This window comes from Corvus brachyrhynchos, unplaced genomic scaffold, assembly GCF_000691975.1.
Source record: "Corvus brachyrhynchos isolate BGI_N302 unplaced genomic scaffold, ASM69197v1 scaffold363, whole genome shotgun sequence".
Lineage (NCBI taxonomy): Eukaryota > Metazoa > Chordata > Aves > Passeriformes > Corvidae > Corvus > Corvus brachyrhynchos.
The window spans coordinates 649,868-676,565 of record NW_008237404.1 but is presented as its reverse complement, the minus strand read 5'-3'; the positions used below and the strand labels follow the sequence as shown (position 1 = coordinate 676,565).

The 26,698-nt window shown below is 35.1% G+C and overlaps 1 protein-coding gene across 5 annotated transcripts in view; it reads left to right on the top strand.

Annotated features, from left to right (window-relative positions):
* The window catches only part of SGCG (sarcoglycan gamma), a 96,625-nt gene that overhangs the window by 17,911 nt on the left and 52,016 nt on the right, over positions 1 to 26,698 (top strand). For 3 of the 5 annotated variants that reach the window (XM_017730773.1, XM_017730772.1, XM_017730771.1), the window contains one exon: positions 19,559 to 19,756. In XM_017730773.1, coding sequence (XP_017586262.1) covers positions 19,562 to 19,756 — 195 coding nt within the window. In that variant the 5' untranslated portion in view covers positions 19,559 to 19,561. The remainder of the gene's footprint in view (positions 1 to 19,558; positions 19,757 to 26,698) is intronic. The other 2 variants (XM_008630980.2, XM_017730774.1) reach the window with 1 other exon arrangement.

Below are 26,698 nucleotides of genomic sequence, written 5' to 3'. Positions count from 1 at the left end.
CTGATTTGGAGTAGTAAACCTCTGATGCTTGTAGCTATAGATTTCTCTCAGTTTATTTATCACATACCAACTTTTAACAAAAGTTAAATTTAGTCAAGAATGGATCCACAGTTCTGCTGAACACTTCTCTTTGGCTTGATTGTGTGATAAAAACCTCCCACCTGAGGAATTGTCACCGAAATTGTTTCTAACTTCTGTGAAGCATACTTGAATTAATACGGGGCATATAATTATGTGTGTACAGAAGTCCTTTTGAAAGTTTGTAACCCCCTTGAATTCAAATACGTTTTCTCTTGGATAATTTCACTTCCTGAAAGAAAATTACAAACTAGGTATCAGTGGATTACTGACTCATTATCAAATGACTTATTGGATGATACTTGGTGTCTCGCCACCAGCGGGAGCTTGCACTGCATACTTAATCACGAATCTGAATGAGCACATAAGTGCCTAAAACAGGATATTGCCAAAGTGTAGGAATGTGATTTTAGTGCATCGACACCAGTCAACTGGGCTCCTTTTACAGAGATACGGGTGTTTTTACTATATCTGTCTTAAAACTCCTCCTGCTTGAGGAGGAGGTGAATCATGTCCTAGAAGTGTCTGTCTATCTCCATTTTCTGTGGAGGGGGCCTAGGTAAGTATGGCTGATGTTATCTGTGTTTGAGAAGATGAATTTTGCCCTGCACAGCCACTTCCAAATGAGTAATCCATTTGTGTGAACTGCAGGAACTTTGTGCCATAATGTTCTGAAAGTTAGCTGTAAATTAAGATTTTGGAAGTTTTGTCTGTGATACAGAGTCACAAATGATGCCACTTTGGCTGAGATGGACTGCTATTTATCTTCTAAACAAATGTGCTGTTAGATACACCCCTCCTTTCCATTATGTAATGAAGAAAAAATGGTCCTAGAATACCACCAAAGGATAAGAACAACTGCGTGGAGTTAAATTAAATATAAAAGGGTCTAAATTAAGCCTACCATTAGAGGGAACCACTTAAAATCTCTTTTCTAAACCTCTATACTTTTGCTGACAGCATGCAGCTCTTTCCTGGTTGAAAGCTCAGTGGTTTAAAGCATGTTATATTTTGAGTTTTATTCATAAACATAAGGCTTCAGTAACAATATGAAGAGACAATATTCATGCTTACTGTAATAGGTTTGTAATTGTACATATAATATATGTAATAGATAAGTGTGATTATATTTAGTATTGAGAAGGCGAATGCAGAATGTTTTAAGCGAAGGAGTTGTGAAGGAACAGCTGAAGGAATGATACACTATAGCCATTTCTTACAAACCCAAGCCTTTGTCAACAGGCACATAAAGCTGGGTGTACAGAGATCCTCTTGCTTGAATAGCCTTGTGAGATTTTTTTCCTTCCTGTGGAAAGTAATGCCTTGTACATGAGATACAAATCCCAGGTCCTAACCTCTTGCTGTTTTTAATTATTTTCATGACTTGGAATTAAGTAAGCTGGATTTCCTGTGGGCTCATTTCTCAGAGTTGATTGTCTTACATGTTCAACAAGCAGTGACTGAAGGATTTTTGTAACAGAGACATTTACAAGGTCTTTCTCTCACATCAGTCTTCTGATATTTAATAAGGTCTTCATGCCCATTGGGGTCCCGTAGTAAAGACATAAATGGTTCTTATTTTCTCTGTTATTTTCAGAAAGTTTGTAGGAATGTAGTGTTGGAAGCCTCTGCTTGTCTGCTGAATTTGCTTGAAATTGGCTAAGAAACTCAAAAGCTGTTGAAGGAGGTAGGCAAAATGAATGGGAGACAGATGATTTAGACATTGACATACAGTTTGGTTGCTTTTTTATTTATTAAACAAGGCTAAAAGCATCATGCCAGTTTGGATAACAGGTTAATTCAATATCCTGGTCAAATTTTCAGCTCGGGTAATAGTATTCTCACTATTTAATTCATCTTAGCTTTGGCTACCTGGGCCAGTCTTCTCATTAAACCTTTCTGTATATCTGCCAAAAGCTGTTAAACAGCTGCTGCATTTCATGCCATGGTTGGTTATATTTCTATGGTGGATGAAGTCTGTATAAGACTGTGAAGAGAAATATAAACTAAAATACATAAATATTTTTTTAAATGGAGTGTGGTATGTACTGGAGTGTTGGATAATGCTGGTGGCAGCCATAAAACACGCGGTTTTCAATAAGATAGATGTTTATTTGTGTTTGTGGATACGTATATCCTGAAGGTTGCTTGTAAGAATCACGTCTATATGTATTTTCAATAAAGGGATGTAGAGATGGAATCATGTAGTAATGACTGTTAAGTTCCTCCTTGTTTATTTGCTGTGCTGTCAGTGCTCTGAGGAACAGAAGTCTAGTACCTTTGCTTCACCTTACCTTTTCCCAGTCTTGCAAGTGCCAGATAGTAAATTTTATGCAGACTTTTTGCATCATTGCCTTATTAGTTGTGGATACTAGCAGCTTTCAGAAAAGGCTGACTCTGTAGAGTATAACAGCCTCTGTTTCATGTTAATGTTTCACATAGGTCCTACTTTGAATTTCCAAGCTGTTAGACCTTTCTGTGAGAAGCATACAGGTTCCTGATGGAAGCAGACATGTCTGCAAAGTTCCACTGCACCCAATTTCCTCGGTTTTAAGGAAAAGGATTTTAAGTGAGAGGCAGTAATAATAAATAAAAAAACATGTTCTGGTGAGTCCAGACTGCTGAAAGCAGAATAAAATGGAAGAGTTTCTTAAAAATTAAATGCTCTGGAATGAAGCTGAGTCAGCAGAGCACAGCTATGGTAATGAACCGTAACCAGAGACTAGGCCACATTAGCAACGCTGGAGATATCAAGCTCCTTCCAAAGGCCTGTTCCAGTCCAGCTTTGAACCTGAAATAGATGGTCTTCATTGAAGCCTAATTTTTCCTAGGATTCTCAGAATTTGTTCAGATTTTCCTGACTATTCCCTTTATTGTTATTATTAATTACCTACTAGTTCTGCTTTAGTCACCTGGTTGTCTTACTAGCTGGTCCAATCTGCAGTGTTTCATAGTTCACGGAGGAGGAAGGCATTAGATAGAGTTTAATAAACATGTGAGATTGGTAGCTAGCAGTATTCTCAAGCCACATAAAATTCCTGTAAATCAAAGAGAATTAACTGTAATATTTGACTTTAATTTTACTTGAAAATACAAGGAAGGAAATAGATGGATTCAGAACTTAGAGCTAAAAAACCAACAGTGGTATTACTTTAATATCAGCATTTCCTATGAGCTGAAAAGTCACGAGAGGATATTTGTGTAACTGGCAGAAAAGGTTGCTATTATTGATTGCCTGAGTGAAAGTTTTCACAGTAGGGATAATAAAATAATAAGACAGATTGCAGTATGTGACAGAAGAAGAGGTTGATTTGAGTTTGGCCTGGGTGCCAAACAAGAAAGTGAGCATGGTGAACAATCCCAAAAGCCAGCATGGTTGGGGCAGAGAAGGAACTGTCAGGTTTGGTTCCCTCCACACTCGTGTAACAGTGTCCTGATACACATTGTGCCTTTGTAGTACACCCCAAGACTTCTGGCATATAAAAGACAGTCGTATTTGAGGGCTGAAGTGGTCAAATTATGTAGTATGGATGGGTGTGGCATAGAATTTTGTGGAGGTGGAGCCAAACTTTTTGTAGAATGGGCAGCAAGACCAAGGTAAGAGCTGGTAGCCAGTCCTGTGCTACCCATGCTGCTTTTCAGGCTATTTTTCTGGTTTCAGATGCTCAAACAGACCAGATGAAGGGCCTGTACACCAAAAAACTTGCCTAATTTTTTGCCCTACTGTGTAGTATAAGAAAAGAGTTTTCTTTTAGCCCCAACTCTTTTCTTCCCTGTAATATTCTACTTCTAGTTTCATTCTGTTATGGTAGGTATTTCTCATTTAATGAAAATACTGATGACATCTGCTGAAAACTGTTATCTTGCTTAAACACGGAACTGCAATACAAAATATTTTATTTAATTTTGAATGATTTGATGAGTCATTTAATAATTATGTTCAATGCATGTATGTAGATAATGCTTCCAAAAACAGAAATGCAGTTCTTATATTCACAAAGTTGTATAAGACTATTAATGTATTGTCATAACAGAGAAAAAAGCATTTCTAAGCTATATTTGATAAAACCACTGTATTTATCTGAGTACCCTCTGTTCTTTCTGAATTGAATATTTTGTTGAAATTCTGTTAGTAACAACTTTCACAGTCTGTGCAGACTTTCACAGACTTGCTTTGTAAATATATATTCTTATTCTATTAATTTTGCTTTTAGTTAAACATCTATTGAACTGGTAGTATTGTGATTCACACCTGGTGATTTGTTTTAACTGATTGTAATCACATTTTTGGAAGAAAAAGCTGTATCCCTTTAGTCATATTGAAAACATCTAAAATACTATTTAAATTAAGAACATTACTATGACTGTCTTCCTGTATCAGAAATCCTAAGGTACCTAGTAACAAATGGCTTTAACTCAAGAAAAAATTCAAAGCTAGCATTCAAAAAATTATGTAGAAATGAGATTTGATTTAGGATTGTTTAGTAAGTAAAGCATATAAACGGCTTGAATGCAAAATGAGAAAAACAAAGGCAGCAGAAGGCAAAATTCATCTATATTCCTTTGCATTATCAAAAGATTCCATCTTCTGGTACCTTTTTTGTTCTCCTTTTTTTTTTTTTTTTTACTTTCTTCAGCATCCCTAGGTACTTCCTCTTTCTCCTCATATATTACAATTTCCACTTTTACATCTCATGTTTGTTTCCTGAGTGTACTCACTACTTAACCTTTTTCTCTTATCCCCAAATGTCTAGTCACAGTATTTATTTTACTGTAAGTAAATGAAAATGTGGATTTTTTTTGCATGTCTGATTTAATGTTAATTCACAGCTAAAAAGAAATAAAAACATTTATAAGACAATTTTCCTCTACCAAAAGAGTTCCGAACCTTGTGGTAGATGATTTTAAATTTCAGCTGAATTTAACAAGCATTTTCTTTAAATTGAAATAATAGATTCTAAAGCTTTGAGGACACCCTGCTTTTGTACACCAGAGGCTGACAAAAATCTCTCCGTTGTCTTTATGCTGAACTTTTATGTAAAGCTTTTCTGAAAAGTGATTACCTTCCAGAAATGTGTGTGACATTGTTCTTCTACTGCCAGGTAGGGAATCAAAATCTATCCTAGGCAAAGTTTAGTTGCCCAGGTGGTAGAGAACAGTCCAAATCACCTGCAAACCTGGACTAGGTGAACCCGCAGACACTAAGATATGGCATCATTTATCTTTATTTTGCCATTAGAAATTTGCATACTTTTCCAGAATTTGAGTTTAGGAAAGCCTAATTTGCAGCTCTTGGTTCTCTGATAATATATCAGGCTCCAAAAACTGATTGATGGGTCAGGCACTACTGTCTAAATATGAGGAATAAACAACATTTAATTGAAGTTTAAAAAGACAAGTTATACTTGTGCTCTGTGGATCTTCTCCGATGTATGCCTAAAGAGTAACTTTAGAAACTGTGGATATACTTTCTGGAGAAGGTAATATGTTTGTTATTTGATCCAAAAAGGGTTTGTTTTCCAATTACTCAAAAAAGAATCTTTAAAATTTAAGGGTATCTTTAAAATCTTTAAAATAAAAGGGTATGCCAAAAAATTATTCCTACATTTCAGATTACATTATTTGATTTACATCAGTAAATCAACTTTCAACTAAAGTTAAGGATTTTAGTAATATCTGCTGTTTTCCATTTTGGATTAAATACTTTGTATGAAAAATTCTTCTTTGAAATACAAGGAGTATATATGTTATGTCAAATAAGATATTTTCCTTTTAGTTTATCTTGGAATGCACACATACTTAACGTGTAGTTTGGATTTTGTTGATGCTTCATTTGTTTTCACATCTAACTGAAAGATCAGCTATGTCTTTCTTATAGGTTTTAATCCAAGAAGTGGTATACTGATCAAAACCAGTATTTATACATTTTTCCATGTTCTTCATACTCTGTTTCTTGCACTGCATTATTGCTTTGTCACCGTTGCTTAGAAAGAAACTTAGAGATGGTTGCTGCCTAAACAGTTGGAGTCAACATCACCAAAAAAGGCTTCTGCAGTACAAGTCTTTTGATGATTTCCTTATGTGTCTAATATGCATTTAAATTAATTGGGTTTTCCCCTGTGTCTGTAAAAATGTGAGTAATAAAGTTGTTATGACCAGGACTGCAAAGCAACAGGAGCACATCATTTTGAAGTCATTGACATTTACAATTCCTCAGAAAAGGGCAGAGGTTTAAAGTATGAAATGAGTCACAGTATACATAGAAAAGCATTTTGCTTCCCCTGTTACTGAAAACTGAATTTTGAATCTTTAGTTTAGCTACATGTGACTTGTCAAAAAAGGTACAGTTGTTACTTTCCAGATGCAAGGTCAAATGATTCTATCATATTTTTTAAAGTATATATGTGATGAGTTGCTTGAATTAGGGAGGGAACACTCGAGGGTTAGTTTTCACCTCCAGGCTCTATATCTAGTTCTGTTCCTTGTTTCATGTATTTTTATTTCACTATTCCCAAAAAAAACCAAACTAAACAAAACCAAAAAAAAAAAGCTTCACAGAATAGCAGTATAACTCCATTCACTATGTGAAATCATTTATCAAGGCTAAATAAGCTGCTTTTCAAAGTCCACAACCAACACAGGAAAGCACCACAAAAGGGAGTTATTTTGTAATTGTGCTGAAGTCTACTATATGAACTGGAAGTATACCTCTCAAGAGGTAACAGCATTCTACCTGGAAGCAGCACTTTCATAAAAGCAGTAGCAAGGCAAGGAAAAAGAGGGAAAAGTTATACCGATGTGTATGTCTTTATGCACTTACATAGAGCTATTTCTTTTTGCTCTCACTTCTTCCCAGCTCTGATGACATGAAATATTTTTCCTGCAAACAACATTGAGGATGATGTTAAAGGGCTTTTACTAAAAGCTCTCTCAAAGCAGGACTTGCTTTAGGAACACTATTTCTACAAGATACACTTTGGCCTTGCTGCTGGTAATCATTGTGGTATGATAGGAAATCTCTTCTATCACACACATAGAAAATAAAAATAAATCTTTTTTTTTTTAAGTATTTTTTGACAGAAAAATGTGCAATTGCCTTTTAAAAAAGTATCTAAATTTATTCTTTGTCTGGTAAGCATACATACAAGATTATGACAGCAGAGATTCTTTCGTGACTTGCCTCCATCAGAGAAATTGCTTTAATTTTCTTCACATTTATAAGGAATTTCAAGTCTTTTGATGTGTTTTCAGTGACCCCAATGAAGATTATTTTCCCATTCCTTCCCCTGAGTCAGCTCTGCAATTCTGGTCTCTGTGTCACACTTCTAAGTGCAACAAATAACCAGAAAAAGCATCACAAATGACAATAAAATTTTTAAAAATTTATGCATACAAGTGTTTTGAGATTTCTGGTGTTATATCCAGTGAAGGAAAATTGAAGGCCACAAAACAATTCTTATTTTCATTTAATGACATGAAGAATTTATGAAAGAAATGAAATTTTGTACACAGAAATCTTAATTTTTGCTGCAACTCAAGGTGACTAGCTACCAGATCCTGTCTGCAAAGTTCAGCTTCAGTGTGTGTTAAAGTAAAACTTTGTGGTTCTTTCTTTTATTATGATACTGTACACTGATAATAAAGGAGGAATTAAAAGTAATTGAGAGCATCCAAGTTGTACAGTAACAATAAAGAGCAAAAAAACCTAATTGAGAACAACAATTTGAATGGTAATACAAAGAGCATGGGTTGTATCCATTTTGTCAGATACTCAAATAAACTTCTTCTCTTAATGTCCACAACACCCAGAGACATAAAAACCACTTTAAAGTAGCCAGAATTCTGTTTAATCACCCAGGTTAAGAGTGGTACTGCTGACATGATATAATAAAAGATTGAATGTCATGACTTACAGGGAATTCTTAGATGTTATTTCCAAATAAGTCATATGCTAAATAAGTACTATTTATTTTTGCAGGAATTTTTTTTTGTTTTAAAATAGGATCTGTTTGTAAAAGCTATGTAAAATATTACTCTACAAATTGTTGCTGTCTGTTGATATTTCATTCTGGTTGAGTTTTCTTTTTTTTTTTAATTAAACACAGAATTCAGCTTACTCTTGTTCACCTCAAAGTAACTGCCCATCCCACTCGCCCCTGTCTGTCTTTTTTGACTTTGCAGTCAAATTTGAGTATGATAAAATAAAGGCATAGAGGTTTTCAAGGTTATGAAGTTTTTTCAAGTTTAGTGGAAGTTTGTTGTGAGATAATGCCCTCATTAGAGAAAAAATGTACTCCTGGTGTACATTCTGTTGGCATGTGAATAACATCTACTGGGTCAGAATACGCAGCTGAAGCTAGCTAATACTGATGGGTGTTATATTTGGCTCAGGAAATTTTTATAGAGCACATGGATAGAGCAAAAGTAACAAGATTACTGCGTTGATATGGGTACTTGACCAAACATACAAATCTGTACAGAACTAGGTCTCATCACTACTTCTGGTTATAGTGCAAATTATTAATTAAGCTTTCACTGTTTCTTTGCTTTTTTTAAAGGATTTTTTAGACACAATTGAAAGCAACAGCAAACATACACAGGCCCTGTACCCTGGTCTCTTCTTACTCTGTACTGTACTGCTAATTTTAGTTTCATCTTTGCTGCTGATTTAAGTGATGAGCATAAACTGGGCTTTGAGTTTGCTCTTTCTCAGCACTCCTCCCGCATGAAACACCTCCCAACACAAATCCTGAATTTGTTTCAGAATATTATTACTGTGTTCATAAAAGATGTCCTATATGTTCAAGTACCATGTCTGACCTGCTCCTTGGTCAGAGGTAGTGAGGACCAATCCCTCATGTCTTGTAGCTTTTTGTAACATCTAAGAATTCCTGGGACACTCAGGAATCACAAGTCAGCTCTGGTAGGTTAGAATTTAGACCATGGAGACAGAAGCTCTGCTTTGTGTATACTTCCTGAATGACTTTGTACGTACCTAGACATAACCTGAATCACTGTCTTGATAGTGATTCTACTTTCTTTTTTCTCCATGCATTTTAGCAAAATGGCTAGAGAAGGTGGACTTGAGTATCTTCCTCAGCAGATGTGCAGAGTTGGATGACTTCTAACAATCATTTATAATTGGTGTTAAAAATTATTAAGTACTGCAAACAATATTTTTGGTGATTGATGCTGCAAGTATCTACCGTGGTACTTTACAAGAGTATTGGGAGGTGTGTTCATCCAGTCAACAGTATTCATTCAGTTCCTTTGTGGGTTACAGGGTTTTTTTATTGACTTGTATTTGCTTTTGAGTATTAATACTGTACATTTGAGTACTGGATATCTATTGAAGATTTATATTTTGTGTGCCTGAACAGAGATACCAAAAAGAAAATACTAACGGAATTAACATCAATGTTCCGCAGTGAAGAGGTCTGGGAAATTTCTCTATGTGCCCTTTCATTCTGGAGGCTGGCTCTGAAGAAATGTCCCAAGTTAAAAAAAAAAAAAAAAAAAAAAAAAAAAAAAAAAAAACAGTAGAAGATATTTTGGGACAAATCAATAAAATTGATAATAATGATTTTTCTGTCATCAGGACCAGATGTTATTCACTTATGTTCAGAAGGCAAGAAGTTCTTTGTGTGCCTTTCTGGTAAAAAAAAGCAAGATAGCACTAAACATGGCTTCATCCTAATTTTCTGCCCCAAGAACTTCTGATATATTTAGTATTACTAGCTGCATGATTTTCACTTTACAATATATCCCTACTGTCCGTTCTTCCAAGAGCTTGAGTACAGAGTAGAATAGTGATGAGAAATACACATAAATCTTCAAATATTATGCAATTCCTATCAATTTTTATATGCAAGCAGGAAGAATTTTGTCATTGTCAGAGAATACCCCCAGGCAGATTATCCCTATCTTGAAAATTTGAATAAACAAAAGAGCAGTAATGTCATTTTAAGCCAAAATGTAACCTTTGTTGTGTTTAGAAATGGTTATAAAGGGATTTTAAAGGAAGAGTCTCTTATGAACAAGTAAAATGTAGAGTAAGCAAACAGAGACTATCAGATGTTTGCAAGCAATTGGGGAAGAATGTTTTAAGTTACAGCCATTGAACAGAATAATTTCTGATAAGCTTGGAACTTCCAAAGGTGGACATCTTCCTAGTCCATTGTAATGCAATGTGAAAAACAGTTTTTCTTAAAGAACAAATGCCATGTCTTAAAGATACATATTTTCTGTAGCTGTCTCCAGTGCTGTAATTTTCTGGACTTGCCAATGATACTGTAAATCTAAGTGAAAGAGTTTTTCGCTGGAGGAGAGTAGAGAGTTTAATGTACAATTGAGAATACAGGAATACTTCTGTAGAGCAGTCCTGGAAATGAACAGCAGACTCACATGTCATTTTCTATCCAGCACTTTCTAACCGGTCTGGTTGTACTGCTTTTGCAGGCACAACAGCTTGTGGTGTAAAAATATGGTATCAAGAGTAAAAATTTTGATTTCATTAAGTGTCTGAAATGTCAAATTATTTGCCAGTCTCCAACTTTCTAATACAAAACAGAAATATATTTCTAAAGAGCCCAGTATGTTTTATCTTTGCTAGAAATTTCAGAAAATTTACCATTTGGAGTTGTTATTGAAAAGGCTATAGCAGGGAATTAAGAATGATTTATAAAAGTCAGAGCATATTCCAGATTTTTTTTTCGGTTAGAATGACATCTTTTGTGCCCTACATGCAAATCTAAGTAAAAACATAAATTTTAGTTATGTAGCCCTATGGAGCTACCATGTGATGCAAAACAGTTCACTTCCTTTGTACAAGTTGATGAAATAGTTTACACTTCAAATGAGGAATTATTCCCTTTTATAAAAGCAATAACATTTTTCTTAGAAGAAGATTTGAAATTGTGTAACACACGACATTCTTGTTCGCCACACAGGGATTTTGTAATCTTGGTAATTTCCTAAGTATTACTGACTTACTTGGGTAGCTAGATACACAGCAAGATGTTGCTAAGTCTTGGTCTGACTAAATATGTGGTTTTAATTGTCATGTTTAACTTCTGATTTCAACTGACTTTTGTCTTGCCTGTTGTAATTAAATTTTTGTTATAAAACCATAAAATTGGATGTCTGGGATAGATCACATAAAATAACACGATTTATATACTGTAGTCTGTAGCTATCACATCCTTGTTTGGTATTGGATTTTGCATATCTGAAATTTTACAAAATTCTGTAATGTGATGTTTCATTGAGAATTTTGGTCATCAAGTTACTTGCCGATGACCTTAAGAATTCGATGCCAGACTTTTGCTGTAAATAACTATAATGAGGACTGAACAGAAAGGCTTTATCTGCATACAGTGTAATGTGCAGGTCTCTTCTGAATAAGGAAATCATTTAGCTGTCACTGAATGAAAGAACTAAAATGCTAGTGAACAAAAACTACCTCTGATAGATTATAGCAAAAGTTCTGTAAATTTGACAGCCACCTTCTCTTCATTTCTCTCCTTGAAATGTCAGATAATACGTGGATTGCTTTGTAAACCTTTATTTCTTGCAAGGAATGACAACCCCAAGGGAAACTTTCCACATTCACCTGAAGAAAAGCCCTTTGACACCTGGAAGAATCAGATGATCAGAATAAGAGAGGATGTGGTGTTAAGTAATTTTATAATTATTTTCAAACTATCATTTTATAAATTAGAGTTGGAAAACTTATTAAATCCTCAAGATGTCCCTGTGTGTTTAATTTTATTTTGTCCTTCTTAATGAGAAAGCCCTTTATACAGGAGACTAAATGCACACTGTTCTTATTTTTCATAAAGACAGGATTTTTATTAAACTATAAGGAGACAAAGGGTGATTCTCCTAGCCTTTCCAAAAGAACAAGATGGCTCTCAGCATTCCTTGCACATTAATATTTTCCTTTCTTTCACCTGTTCGAGACAGGGGCTGCAGATCTCATGCTAGTTGTTTTAAGACTTGCCCATACAAACACAGGCAGTTAAAGTTCATACTTAGCTTAATTATAAACACTTTCTTAAATGCACAATTAAAGAAAAAGAGGGATCTAGAGGAATTAGTCTGCTCTGGCTTCTGTTTCAGAGAGAGAAACCTCACAGTCAGAAGACTACAACGATTTCTGTTCTGATGTTCACTGCAGTACCTTATGTATCTGGTGTACTTGCAGTCCTTCAAGGAAAAAATAAATCATGTTGAAGGGCAACTACTGTGGGGGGAAAATGTATTGGACTTTAGAGGGCAAAATTTATTTCACAATTAGTTTCATTAAAGCAAGTTGTTCACTATCACATTTTTGTCGTCTACTCAAGGCCCATGAGATATCTTCTTCTCAAAGGGATTGGAGAATAATAACTGTACTAGTAAGAAAGATTAGTTACTTGTTGCAGGTTTAATGTTTTAAAATGCCTTTGTAGTAATAAACTCTGTTGAAAAATACCAAAAAACATTTAACAGGACAAGACAATATTTTGCAGATGGAAAATGTGGAAATTCATTATACAAAGAACTGTAAGTAAGGAAACACTTAAATAATCTTGACACCATTAATGGATCTCAGTCTTTAATTGCTAAGTGAAAACAATGTCTGTACCGACTGCTCTTTTCTCCTTCTTAAAGGATTATTTCTAAAATCTGTGATAGTAATGAGAGCTCCATGGGGGTTAACCAGTAACCTCACCTGCATCACCATTCAATCATTTCTACACCAGTTATTCTAAGTTCTTTGTGGTTTTGTTTGTCTACCAAGACAGAGTAACATATATGTTGAAAAACTCAGAAAAGTAGTAATTGTGAGATTTTAATTTTCCTTTCACATTATGGTACTCAAGGTCACTTAACTGTAATGGTGACTGAATTTCAGAGAGAAAAGGTTCACTTTTTTTTTTTTTTAATTTAAAACACTTTCAGGCATTTCACCTAAAAGACATAGGATTTCTCATACCACAGATAAGCTACTTCTTCAGATGCTCATAAAGTATGCAAAAATTTAAAATAATTTACGAAAAGTCTATGTAATATTTTTGCTTGGTCTTTTAATTCTGGTGGGAGTACCATGAATTTTTTTTTTTAAAGGAGAAAAATAAATCAAATTGAAAGATAGAAAACAGAGTTAAAAAAAAATTTTTACTGTGAGATTCAAGAGTAGACGTATATTAGACATATCTTATATAGCATATTATATTAATATTATTAATATTATATTCTAATAGCAATATGACATCTATTTTTATAGTATTAATGATCATGTTATTAATTTTATATAATCCTGTGCTGTCAATGACTGCCTTTCAGCTCTACTTAAAATGTGCAAAGCTGTTAATTGTGACCATGTCATAGTTATTATGCAAATGTGCACTGCAGGGTATGCAAACAGTTAACTAGGCCCTATGAATTTCTTCACTGGTTTCCACAAATTACACTGCAGGGACCCAGCTCTTTTCAGCTGATGGCACTAGTTTACAATTCAAACTGTAATGTGCTATACAACAAAAATTTCAACAAAGCAAGGCTGGGCAAGATTAAAAACAATATGATGGAAGGGTTGAAAGTAACTATAAAATTTTCATCTAATCATGAGAGTTTGATTTTTCCCTGCCTTTCTGGTTTTGTCTTGAAAGCTTTTCCATATGGATTCCAAAGGTTTCCCATCTTTTTCTCTGAACAACAGGATTGCCTTAAATGTTTTTCATCTTTCAGGAAAATACTCCAACTGCACCCCTTTCCTGTTGGTTAATCAGTGGACTGCTTCTGTTTTTACAAAGACAAAAGCGTGCGTGCCTGAATGCACTAGAGTGTGAAGTGTTGGTGTACTTCTGATGTTCACATTATATAATAATACCCATCTAGCCCAATGCAACATACATTAAGAAAATTAATGAGTATAATATTCCATGAAGATACCGTATACAGATCGTAAAAATAGTTCTCACTTGCCTCAGCTGACAGGTTAATTTCAGTTCACAGTTTGCATACAATGGCACAAGAATTTCGTTTAAGAGGTTAAAATGGGCTTTTCACTGTACTGTTTTCGTTTAGCACTATCACCTCTTTTCATCCCCACACATACTGTGAAGTATTTTGCACGTGAATGAATATATTTCACGTAAAGAGGTGTCGTGGTTTAGGAATGCTGTTCTCCAATTCAATACTCCAGCTAAAACCATGCTGCCACTTGCTCCCCCTCTCCTCCAACTAGAAGCACAAAAGGTAAGGGTTGTGGGTTGAGATAAGAACAGTTTGCTGGAAATAGCAATGAGATAAGAAAATGAACAGTAACAGCAACAATATTAATAAGAGAAGGTATAGCACAAAGAAATTATTTGCACGAAAAACCTGCAAGAGTAAGCAAATACCGACTGCTTCTTCCCAACCATGTTTTCTTCCACTGAAAGGAATGCCCTTTTCCTCAGAAGGCAGACTCCCTTCTCCCCCACCCCTGCCAATGACCTGCTGGGGTATAGAAAAACACCAGGGTCCTGGACACACCCCCTCAACCATGTTCCCTTCCATCTGCTGCAAAAAATTAACCTTGCCTAGCCAAAAGCAGAACAAGAGGGAAGAGTAGATGCACTAATGGCTGTTCATGAAGAAGAACATGTATAGTACAAACACCAGTGGTTCAAATTTCATCATGAAACCTCACCAGCTCTTCTTAACTCAGATTTGAAGGGGTTTTATTGAGTGCTAAGCTTTTGGTCTCTGCTGAGAATATAAAATGCTAATAATTACATAATTATTAATGGAATTACAGCTGGTTGTTAGTATTAACCAACTAAGCAGTCCTATATTTAAATTATGTTTTCCAATTGTATGTTATTATCAGTTGCTTTATGACAACATGACAAAGTACTTGAGTAACACAGTTCTGAACTGTGCATTAAGGGGAATTTTATTTACGTGAAAATAATGGCCATTTATGAACAAAAACAATGAAAACATTTTTACAGTTGAAGTACACTGAAATTACTTATTTTAATTGAAATATTAGTATTTCCTACAGATAAGTCATTCCAATAATATGATTAACAAGCTTTTACTCAGGCTTGCTTTCCTAAGCAGGCTAACAGATAAGTTTACAAATTCCTTTTTAAAAACACGGCTGTCTTAAATGAATATTTCAGAGCTGTCAGAATAGCTTTTTTTACTCGATGCCCAAACCAACCTCAGTCCAAAACTAACATTAGTGATAGAGAGTCTTTCAGTGTCTTTCATTAATCAATATTAATATAAAAATCTTCTGGACCTCAGAATCACTCGAATGACAGAGACCAGTTTCTAAGTTTTGTGTGGAAAAAGGTGGACTAGAGCTAGAGAAATGTTCTGTCATGGCTATATATTTTTAGAGGGCAGCTATAGTAACACAGTGTGAAGAACATACAGCTCTTTCATGGGCAGCTCATATGTATTACTACAGGCATGAATTTCATGCCTTACATGCAACACATACAATGCCTCAACACATGGGAGATCTCACAGTGTCAAAAATCTGCAGTGTTACTGATTGTTCACAAGTTTCATCTATCACTTAAAATCTGTGAAAAATCTTTTGGCAGCTGGTTAGCATTCAGTATCTGGTTTAAATCAGCAAAGAGGCAGGAATTAATTGGATTTAAATGAATCCCAGTAAAATAGATGATGACAATTAGAAAATACTTCTAAATAACAAGCTATCATGATGGAGCTCAATCCCGTGAATTATGGCCAAATCTACAAAAATCCATAAGAAATGTGCTGATTGTGTTGGTCTTTGAATAGGAACACCAAGAAATTCCACTTCCAATTAAATAGTTTATTTGTAGTAATTTATTTTGTGGTACTGCTGACCTGATGCAAATAAGATTTTTTCATGGCCCATTTGAAAGATATAAGAATTTTCATTCTGAAGCTCAATTGCTATTTTATCTGCACTGTAGGTTGCCAGTACTTCTTAGTCAGTGTGTGCTGCTTCGTTGTAAAATATTACAAAGATAACATTTACCACAGTCATTGTGCATTCTGCACGTTTCTTGCTTCTCCAACTAACTTGTGTACATCCAAGTGTCTATGTCACCACTTCCTTCTTGGTGCCTGTTTAGTGTGCTCCTATACAACCAGTTTCATGGTTTTTCCATTTACAAATCACATTTTTCATCACAGTACTAAATATGTGTTGTTTTTCTTCTAACCATTTACCTTGATTCTTGGCAGACTTCACAACAGAACTATGAGGTCTGCCTATCCAAGGTTTTCCTTTCCAACCCTCTTTCTAAAGCATCCTAAACTTATAAAAAGATTTCTCTCTGACTTCTCCAGAGAGGTCTAAGATTATTTTCCTGTGTGATTTCATCTCACGAACATATAAGTCAGTAATATGGAAAGTTGATTCTCCCAAAAGAAACAGTCCAACAGTATCAGTTCTGAAAGGATTTCCACTGTAATTACTTGGTACTAGGACACTAATTCTCTTAAAAATCATGAAATATTATGTTAGGGAGAAAAACTTAATCCTTCTCAAAGCATTCAGTTGTCTAGGCCAGCACTGCCTGTTTACTATGACCAAAGCAATTTTTGGCAGTATTAATAATGCTCAGGAACAACAGAACTGTTTTCTGTCAGGAAAAAATAATTCATGCAGGGAATGATGCTGTGCTGGGAGATGTCCCCTATGGAATTTCTGAAGGGCTGAAAACAATCACAAAACTTAAAGGCTTTTTGCTGAAATGCATAATGGATTTTGACCTCACCTCATAAACAGCAGTACATAATACATAATGTATAAAACCCTCAACTCACACAATAAACATTTTACAACAGGGTATAAATGGAACAGAGAAGAATAGGAATCAGAAAAAGCCTATCTTATTGTTAAATTTACATGCTTTTGGAAATCATTCTGGTTGAAATGTCTAAAACATACAGGCATACACATATAAGAAAGTCATCCCAAGCTCTCTTTCTTTCTCTTTTGATGGAGAGAAGTCAAACACATCTAAGGCAGTTCATTGGATGGCTAAAATTCTCATCTAACTTAAGTCAGATAAATAATTCTCAGCAGGGAGTCCTATCTCCATTAACCATAAAGGGAGTCCAGGTTGACTGGCTCAGATATTCAGGGCTAAATTGTTCATATCTTACATTGCGAGATGAATTCCAGCCTCAGAGACCACTGTAATGAGGCTGCATAAGAACTCGAAGATGGGAGAATTAATTAACTCTTTGGCAAATGATCTTTCTACTGCAAAATTTACCTTGCAGACCTAGGGAACAGCACAAGGAACAGGCAAAGCAGTCTGCCTTGTGAAGGGGGCGTAGAAGAGATTGCAAGCAAATTCACGTGCAAGTGCTCACCACACGGAAACCGGCAACACCTGACCACTCACCCATGTCCAGCGGGACTGGAAGGGATCCCTTCTCCCCCACCAGCCCCTGCACATGGCCACACGAGGCTGTGTAGGATAACCTCGGAGTCCTAGCCATGCCCCTCCTGGCTACTGCAAATATTAACCGTGTCTTGGCCAGAACCAGGACATAGTTGCACTACACATGGGCAAGAACCACACAGCTTATTTCTCAAAGTGTATTTCTGGGTGTTACCAGATAAGAGGTACTGCATCCTGTTCTGTAAGTTATGTGTTGAGAAGAAATCTGTGTGGAAGTCAGGGTAAAGATTTGTCTAAGCATCTTCCGGAACCCATTGTATGTATAATGTCCCAATGGCATGACAGAGCACAGTAACAGAGATTTCAGATAAGGGGCAACTTCTGTGTCAGTAATATGGTTTACTATACAAGAATTAGGTAGCAAACAGAAAAAAAATTAGTATTGACTCATATATAAACAGTATTCTGTAACCAGTACGATGTGCTTGAGTAATTCACTGAACTGAAATGCATAATCTGATATTTTTAAACAAACATAGTTCATGTGGTGAATATTTAATAACATCTTGTAAATCTACAATGTTTTGCACTAATATTAAGGCAAGTTATTTCAGAGTCTATAATTCTTAAGGAATAAATTGTTATACTATTTTCAGCTATGAAAAGATTTACATACATAGTCTATGAGCAACTGAAACTGATAGCAGAAAAAATAATAAATATAATATTATACCATAATGTTTGTAGCAAAATTAATCTTATGAACTGCTGATAATTTGGTCTAATTTTTTAATATAAATAAACAACAAATTAAGTTTTTTTGTGGATGTGCAGAAATAAGATGACCACTGCACATATACAAAGGGATAATGCATAGACTTCTGTTCAGCTGTAAACTTATATTTCATTCTCTGTCTTGCTAGGAAGCCACAGGAACAAAAGATGGCATCTTTCTAAAGATGAGGGTTAGAAGTGAGAGCCACAAGCGTGTTACAGACACAGGATGGCTCTGCAGGAAACTTGAACAGAGGCAAGGATGTCACTTGATCATGTTTTGAAAGCTGTGTGAGCGGAGCATGGTGATCTCACTGATAGGAGGAAATTGAGAATTGAGAGCAGACCTTGTGTGAAACCTTTCTGAAGGCACTTTCATTTGGGAGCATCGTACTGTTAGGAAAGTGGAGCATTTTTTGGATGTGAGATGCCTGTGGACATACCTGGCTCATGGAAGGGCTTGAACTTAAAATACCTTTTTTGTTTCTGACATCCATGATTGGATTGGGGGTTTTTTTGCTTTATCTCAGTGTAAATGAGGCAGATTTTGCCCACTGTTATTTTTGATAAGTAGCTTCAGCTGCTGAGTTTTTATTATTTTGGCCAAAACTGTAAGCTTTAATGAATGGTTTGAAGTGTTGATGATCACTGTGCTGTGAAAGTGGAAGTTAGTGAATATTCTCATGTTTTAAGGAAGTGCAACCTTGTAAGATTCCTTTAAATTCAAACAATGCTTCTTTAAGAACTATAGTATAAAGTGAAGTTGTTTAAACCCAGTAGGCAATGTTTTTAATGCTGATATATCTTTAAATATGAATATCTGAGATGAATTGAGAAATCATTATTTCCTGTACATCATAAAGAATAATATCTTTTCTTTACATACATATTCTGAAACCTAAAATATATTGGAAAATATATATATATTTTTTTTTTTTTTCCAACTGATACGCAGTTGTGAGCTGTAGATTATTATATGATCCCATGAAATATTTTATGATGGGAGAATTAGAATATTATGACAAATAGGAGGAAAGTGTTGCCATTCTTTATAGGATAAAATAAATTTAAGCCTCCTGAAAACAGCAGTTAATGCAGTTCATATATTAAAACATCACGTTGCATGTATCAAAAACTAAGATGTAAGTTGAACAGGGCATGATGAAAATGTTTTCCAGGTAAAACTTCATAAGAGTTTCTGGTTTCTAGCTATTACAAATATATCTTCATCTTTTCTTTGGAGTTTTGTATAAATATTGTCACTTAAATTAAGCAACTAAGCAGTTCCCTTTCTTTTTTCCTTTACATAGCAGATGGTACGTGAACAATACACGACAACAACACCAGGCACAAGCCTAGAGAGGCCGAAGAATGAATATATCTACAAAATTGGAATTTATGGCTGGAGAAAGCGTTGCCTCTACCTGTTTGTTCTCCTTCTGCTTATCATCCTAGTTGTGAATTTTTCTTTGACAATTTGGATTCTTAAAGTGATGTGGTTTTCCCCAGTAAGTGTCCTCTTTAATTTACATTCTTGTCTTCTCTTTCCTGCCTCACCACTTCACTTATTTTGTACGTACACCAGCTTCTCTGTAGGTAATGGATGGTTCTATTTTCTTTCTTCTCAATTGTGATTTGTACTTTGGTTGAAAGTATGTTAGAAAAATCTATCTTTGAACATACTTCCTCGTATGTAATTTCTATATTGGCAATAATTTTTGGAAGACTGAGGTTGTTGATGCTTTACATTGCAGTGAATTCTAACCATTCTATGAGAATGTATTTTACTGTTGTCTCATAGTCTCTGTTTGGCTGATATTTTTTAAATGTGTTTGCTGTAATTTTATCTCGTACAGAATTCCTTAGTTAAAATATTGCTGACCGTTGCTGTGGTTTTTTAGCTTCCTTCTCCTATTTATCAGCATCTAAAATTTAACAATTTATTTGCCCAATTAATTACAGCTCGGAGGTAATTATCACTACTTCATGCTTGAGGCTAAGCAGCTATATCATTCAGAAATAAATTTAATAAGTTTCCACTGTCATATATATTTTAATATTTATAATGTAATTTTGCATGTAGTAGATTAAAGGGTAAGTTTCAGAAGTCTGCAAGATATGATTTTAGTCAGAATGCAATAAAATGTATCAGTGAATATCTAAGATAAGCTAATTTGCTCCTAACATGCAGTTGTGATACACAAATGATTTGAATAGACTTGTTACAAGAAAAACAATAATAATAAATTTTTACAGCTCTGCCCTGGCTACTGAAGAAAGTCTTTGTTGTTAAACCTCTGTCACTAAGTGAAGACCACTTTATCTTATTATAAATATTTCTATACTTGCTAAAACGAAAGTATGTTAACTTTAAGTCCTACTTACTAATACAGTTTTTAGTGCTTGAATTCCCATGAAGGGTTTTCCACCACATAAATTCTTTACAGTACTGTTACTGTCATACAGATTACAGTGCTGAACATCTTAGATCACATAATTTTTCTCTTATGCAGCTCACACGGAAGATGTGCTTTCAGTGCCTGCATGTCATAAATCACAGAGAACATGAGAAACTTGTAATTGTTTCTGTGTGGCTCAGGGTTCTATTTTTAAGGAGTTTTAAAAATTACTTTATGTTGGTTTGATTTCTACGTATGAGCCTGGGCATTTCTCTTCTGATACCAGTGAGGACTTAAAAAAAATAGCATTAGAGAGTCTACTTCTAGGAATGCCAATCTCCTCATAGTTGCCTGTGAGGAAGGCACCAAATGCCGTGATCTGCTGAGGGACAGTGTCCTTCTGCTTTTGCAACAAGAGCAGTGGAGTAACAGCTGTAGCAAAGCAGGTTTACATTCTTTCACAGAGTGGGCTATGAATGCCTTGATTACAAGGAATTTCCTAATTCTGTGTTAAAGATCTGTATGCCTGACACACCTAACTGGGTAGTGATTTAACCGTAATGCCTTCATTAATTTGGGATAATTTTAGGGAAATACTGCAATTCAGCTAAATATCAACTGTAAATACACTTGTGCAAAGTGCACATGTATGTCACAATCCTCACAAAAGTACATGTGACGTTGTTAAGAATGGAGAACGTTTTTTACTGGGTATGGTTTTAATAGACTACATCTCTCGAGACAAGAAGTAACTCTGAGGATAACCAGAAATACCACCCAGAGAATCACAAGAGAAGCACTGATAGCCACTGAGTGTAAAAAAGATGTTTACTGCATGTTCAAAGTCTACAAGTATAATTGGAAACGTCACAGTCCTTTCCTGTGTCTAAGAAAACACCAACTGTGAAGAATTTGTGTAACAGTCACAGAAATTGCCAATACTACCATAAAACCCTTTTCCTGATGCAACTAAGCATTTATGGCTCCAAGTTTTTTGTTACTGTTTGAAAAGCGAGGTATCAATATAGAGTCAGAATTAGATTTTTATGATTCTTGAGTTCCAAGCTTGACAAATATTTGCTGTTTAGGAAATGAGTTGATTTATGTATATCACACTTATTAAGCATTCCCATGATTGGGAAGAGTTTAAAAGTAATTGTGAAATATTATCCTATGCAATCATCAGTTATTTGGCAAATATTAATCTGTCAACTGTGATAACACTTATATTTATTAATTATGTTTTAGGTCTATTGTGTAGAGATTATAGGACTTATTATGCTTAATAGTCACAGTAAATATTGTCTTTTTAGCTAATACTTTAAAAACATTTGGTCCTAGTTTTAAAAAAATACATTAAGATCACTCTTAACAATATCACTCTTAACAATATTGAAATATTGATAGCTAATAAGATATTAACAGCTTTTTTCTCTGTAAAATAATATAAAAAACAAGTTGTATCCTCACTAAGGTTGATAAACATATTTAGAAAAAACACAACAAACATTTTTAAATACTTTTTTTTTATAGTAGAGTCCTGAAGAGAGTTTATGCTCAAAGAAAACTTTAAACATACCATGACTGCAGTATGTAATTTTATTAGGAAAACAGTTTTTCAGTAATAGGGGCGTTGGTGCTTTAGTGGTTGATCGACATGGTTCTATAGCACAGTCCGTTCATAAGCCCACTCAGAGCTGACAAACTTGTTATTTAGACATCAAAGTTTGTTTTGTTGTATAAAAAGTGTTCTCTTTTTCTATAAAGCATCCCTGACTCTTTCATTAAGTAATAACTTGCAGTATACAAAAATCACATGCTATGTCTATTCAGAGATCCAGATTAAAATAATAATGAAATTATGAACAGAGCTTGAAGAAGCTCTGGCATTGAATTAATCCATGCACAGATGTCCTGCCTTAACCCCCATAAAACCAGACAGTGTGATAAATACCAGCAAAGAAGCTAAGCTGATAAAGGAGAACATGAACCAGACATAGATATACTGCAGGATGAATAGATTTTGACCTCCTTGTGAGAATTTGGAATGATGAAAGACAGAAACTTTTCTAAGCTCTATTGTTTGAGAGGCTTTCAGCATTAAATGTAGATGGCTAAATTGAACAGAATTTCATTGTTTCATTTCATTTCATTTCATAAAAGCTAGACTAAAAGAGAACAACCTGAACAGAGAATATATTCCTGTTCTCATGCTGCCCCAATTAAAAAACATACGAGCATCTCCAAATTGTGCACATTAATTCACAGGTATCAGATGTGTCTCATTCATTTTTTCCTTTTCTCTCTTGGACTTCAGAGGGACAGGGTCTCAAGTTTTTTTGTGGGGATGAGAGAAGAAACCTGTGAATTCATTATATTCAGCTGTTTCAGAGAAGACATTCAAATAATTATGCCTTGAGCTTGGTGGATAAGGTGAAATAGAGTAATTTAAAAACTAGCATTATTTTTGCACGAAAATCAGTTTGAAAAAAGGTTGGTTTTTTCCCCCTGGATGACATATCACCTTTTGCATATAATGGAAATTTCAGATTCTGTTTTTAACATAATGAGGCTTTCTGAGCACTAAAGGGGACTGCTAATTTTAAGAGTTTAGAAACTAAGAATCTTAAGGGTTTTAGGGCTGCAAGGATTTTAGATGTCCTGTGGACAATTCTGAAGGATCCAGTAGGTCTGAAAGAGGGGAACTTCAATGTCTCTGGTATCTGCTGAAAGACATGCGTGGCAGGATAGAAGCAATGAAGATTTCTAGAGGGTGTCAGCAATAACTTCTGGATAGGACAATTAAAGGTGGCACACAGCTGGATCTGCTACTCAAAGGATCCCATGGAAGCCAGATCTGAAAAGTAAAGTTACCCCAAAAAGCTTGATCAAGTTTAAGGACTGTATCCTCCAAATGTAGGAATGATCAGTCCTGATACTCAGGAAGTTAAATATCCTGGCTTAGCTAGGCAGGTTACTTGTGATGGAGCTTCAATGCAAAAAGCAGTATAGAAGAGTTGGAAGTGGACACAGGCTACAAAGAAGAAATTTGGAAACGTTGTCTGGGCCAGGAAATGTGTCAGGCTTTCTGTGTCAGGAGTGCCAAAGCTCAGCTTCAGTTAAGAATTACAAAGGGCAAATGGCAACAAGATGGTCTGCATCCATTGGTGCAGAGAGAACTGATTCTCTTGCAAAGCCACCCTCTGCAATGTTTGAACAGTTTTGGAGTCTGGGCAGATCCTCGCTGACTGGGGGAATGTAAGTATTGCACTTGCGTTTAATAAAAGAGGCCATGGGTTTACCAAGGGTGAATGATGCCTGACCAATCTGATTGCCATTTTATGATAAAATGTCTGGAATTACAGATGTTGGGAGGACACAAAATAGCATTTGCCTTGACTTTAGCAAGGCTTTTGACTCCCTCTCAAAATATTCCTGTACCCTAGTTGGAACATTACAGCCATGAGGAGTGGACAAATGAGTAAGTATAAAAAAAATGAACTGCCTGGGTAGTCGGGCTTGGAAGGTAGATGCTAATGTGTTGTGGTCTGCATGGAGGGCAGTAGTAAGCATTGCAGTTGTCTTGTCCTTTTCAAAAACTTTATCAACGACTTGGAAGAGGTGACAGAATGCTTGCACACTAAATTAGCAGGTTATACCAGTTTGGGGGTACCCATTCAATCCTTCCAAGGCTCAGGCTGGAGGTCATGCTAGCCCTAGTCCAGGATTGTCATGCTAGTGCTCTAAAACTCAGGTGTGAAAGATGTGCCTGATCAGATGATTACCATTCCTGATGCTCTAGCAAATCTTCTTCAGAAACCCTTCATTAATTCAGTTATTATGTTGTTTAGGTTCTGCTACATTATCATAACACCAGGAAGAGTTGTGTGCCAAAGATTATTTCTAACTTTTTTTAGCCTCTGATGGAGAAACCCATGTTTTCCATGGATTTTAGTGGATGCCCCAGCTATCATGGTCTCCTGGAATAAGAAAGGAAATGGCACTGTATTTCATATTGATATGGACAGATAGTAATGCAACTACAGTGTTCACTAGAATAACTAGTTGCCTTTCTTCAGTGTGGAGTTTCCTCTGACAAAAATTTTAAGCACAGTGTAAGAGGAGTAGACAGGTCTTCATAGTTTTAGATGCACTGTTAGTCAAGCATAATTCAAATCTGCACTCAATCTCAAGTTCTCCTGCCATCCGTCAAGTTCTCCTGCCATCCATATCAAACCTTACTTGGGTTTGAGTCTAACAAGAAGAAAGTCAAGTCCTAATACTAAGCCTTAGAATAACCCCTGAGTCACAGGGAGTAACTTGCTCTGTGGAGGGCCAAGCGCACAATGTCCAGTCCAACAATGCATATCCTAAGCACGGTTATTCCTAAGAACAGGACAAATATTTAGCCTGCACTCCATCTGGACATGAGACAAAGGCAATGAGAACTGGGAGGGTTTCTGTGCATTTAAGGTAGATTGTGGGCTTTTAGTTTCTCTGTTATGCACATAAATTTCTGGCACTGGAATAAATAGGGCGACTGCCACAGTTATACAAAAAACATACAGGGTTTTCCAAATACTGACATTTGGCTTAATTAGTGAGTACTCTACCTGTGTAGCTGTTCCCAGAAACTTTTATCACAGACATAACACCTTTCTAAACTTTTAGGGTTCTCATTAAAAATCAATATTGACAAAGTAATAAAAATTCTTTTTAAATTATTTTTTGAAGTTTTCTGTACGGCAATAGTAATTTGTTGGTAGTTCATTTAATAAGACATGTTGAAAAGCAAACTATAGATAATCTTACTATATATACATATTAGTTGGCTGATAATTATACTGGTCTAAATCTATAAATGCTACATGTATTTTGAAATAAAAAAACCTGATTTTGCAATAAAATACTTGTGTAAACAGCTACTTAAGCACTTGATAAATTCAGGCACTGAAGATGGAGGGAATTACTTAAGGAAATATAAAAATATGAAACTAGGAATGTGATGAATTGAGAAAGCAAAATTTTAACTGAAAATCAGGTAACACTTTCTGACAGCGAGACTTAGTAGACTGTGTAATAGTATGTCTTATTAAATTGGAGATGCTCAATCATTTGGAACACCTAAAACTAGACCAGACAACGATGAAAATGTACAGTAAAGAACACTTACAGCAGGAGTTCTTCTTCACTAAAGACATACATTAGTGGACTTGTACAGCCTTTCCATGCATTTTTGATTAACAGTGGATGCTCCATAGTTAGTTGCCATTTTGAGAAGGTTGCATTACCTTAACACTCAAATGAAATAAATTATTTAATTTTTCAGAAATTCTCATCCAAATTTTCATGTCAGAACATGAACATTCCATAGTTTCTATTCTGAATAATCCTCAACAGCTGTATTTTGCTACTTTTGTATTAAGCTAAATACAACTTGCCTCCAATCAGGCTACAGTCATTCCCATTGTCTCTATCAGACAGTGAATATTTAAATATCTTCTCCAAAGAGTAATAGTTGAATAGAAAGATACTGAGATACTGCAGAAGCTGTTGCCAAAGAAAGTAAGATTTTTCAGTAGTGATACGTATTTTCATATAAATTTAATGTATTTTCTTAAAGCATTTGGTTAATCTGAAATATATTATGAATCAAATCATGTATGTTAAATGGTGTGGAGGAACACTTGTTTAAAGTGTACTGTTGGAATAATTTATGATACTGATCAAGAGTTACAAAAACTCTGAGATTAGAGTGTACATGCAAGTTTAAGAACTGGATTTAAGAAAATCCTTTTGACAACCTTTACAAATCAAAGGAAACTATTTAATTCAATTTTTTTAGCTAAGTTGCATAATTACAAATGTTAATATAATAAAATTATTTACCCAACTTATAAAAACTTAATTCCTGAATAAATACATGTAGCAGTGGGAGTAGCAGTCTTTTTCTAACACAGAAGATGTAATGCCAGATGTAATGATGTTTTTAAATATCTGTGCAGATATTTAAATTATTTAATTAAATTATTTTATTTATTTATTTATTTG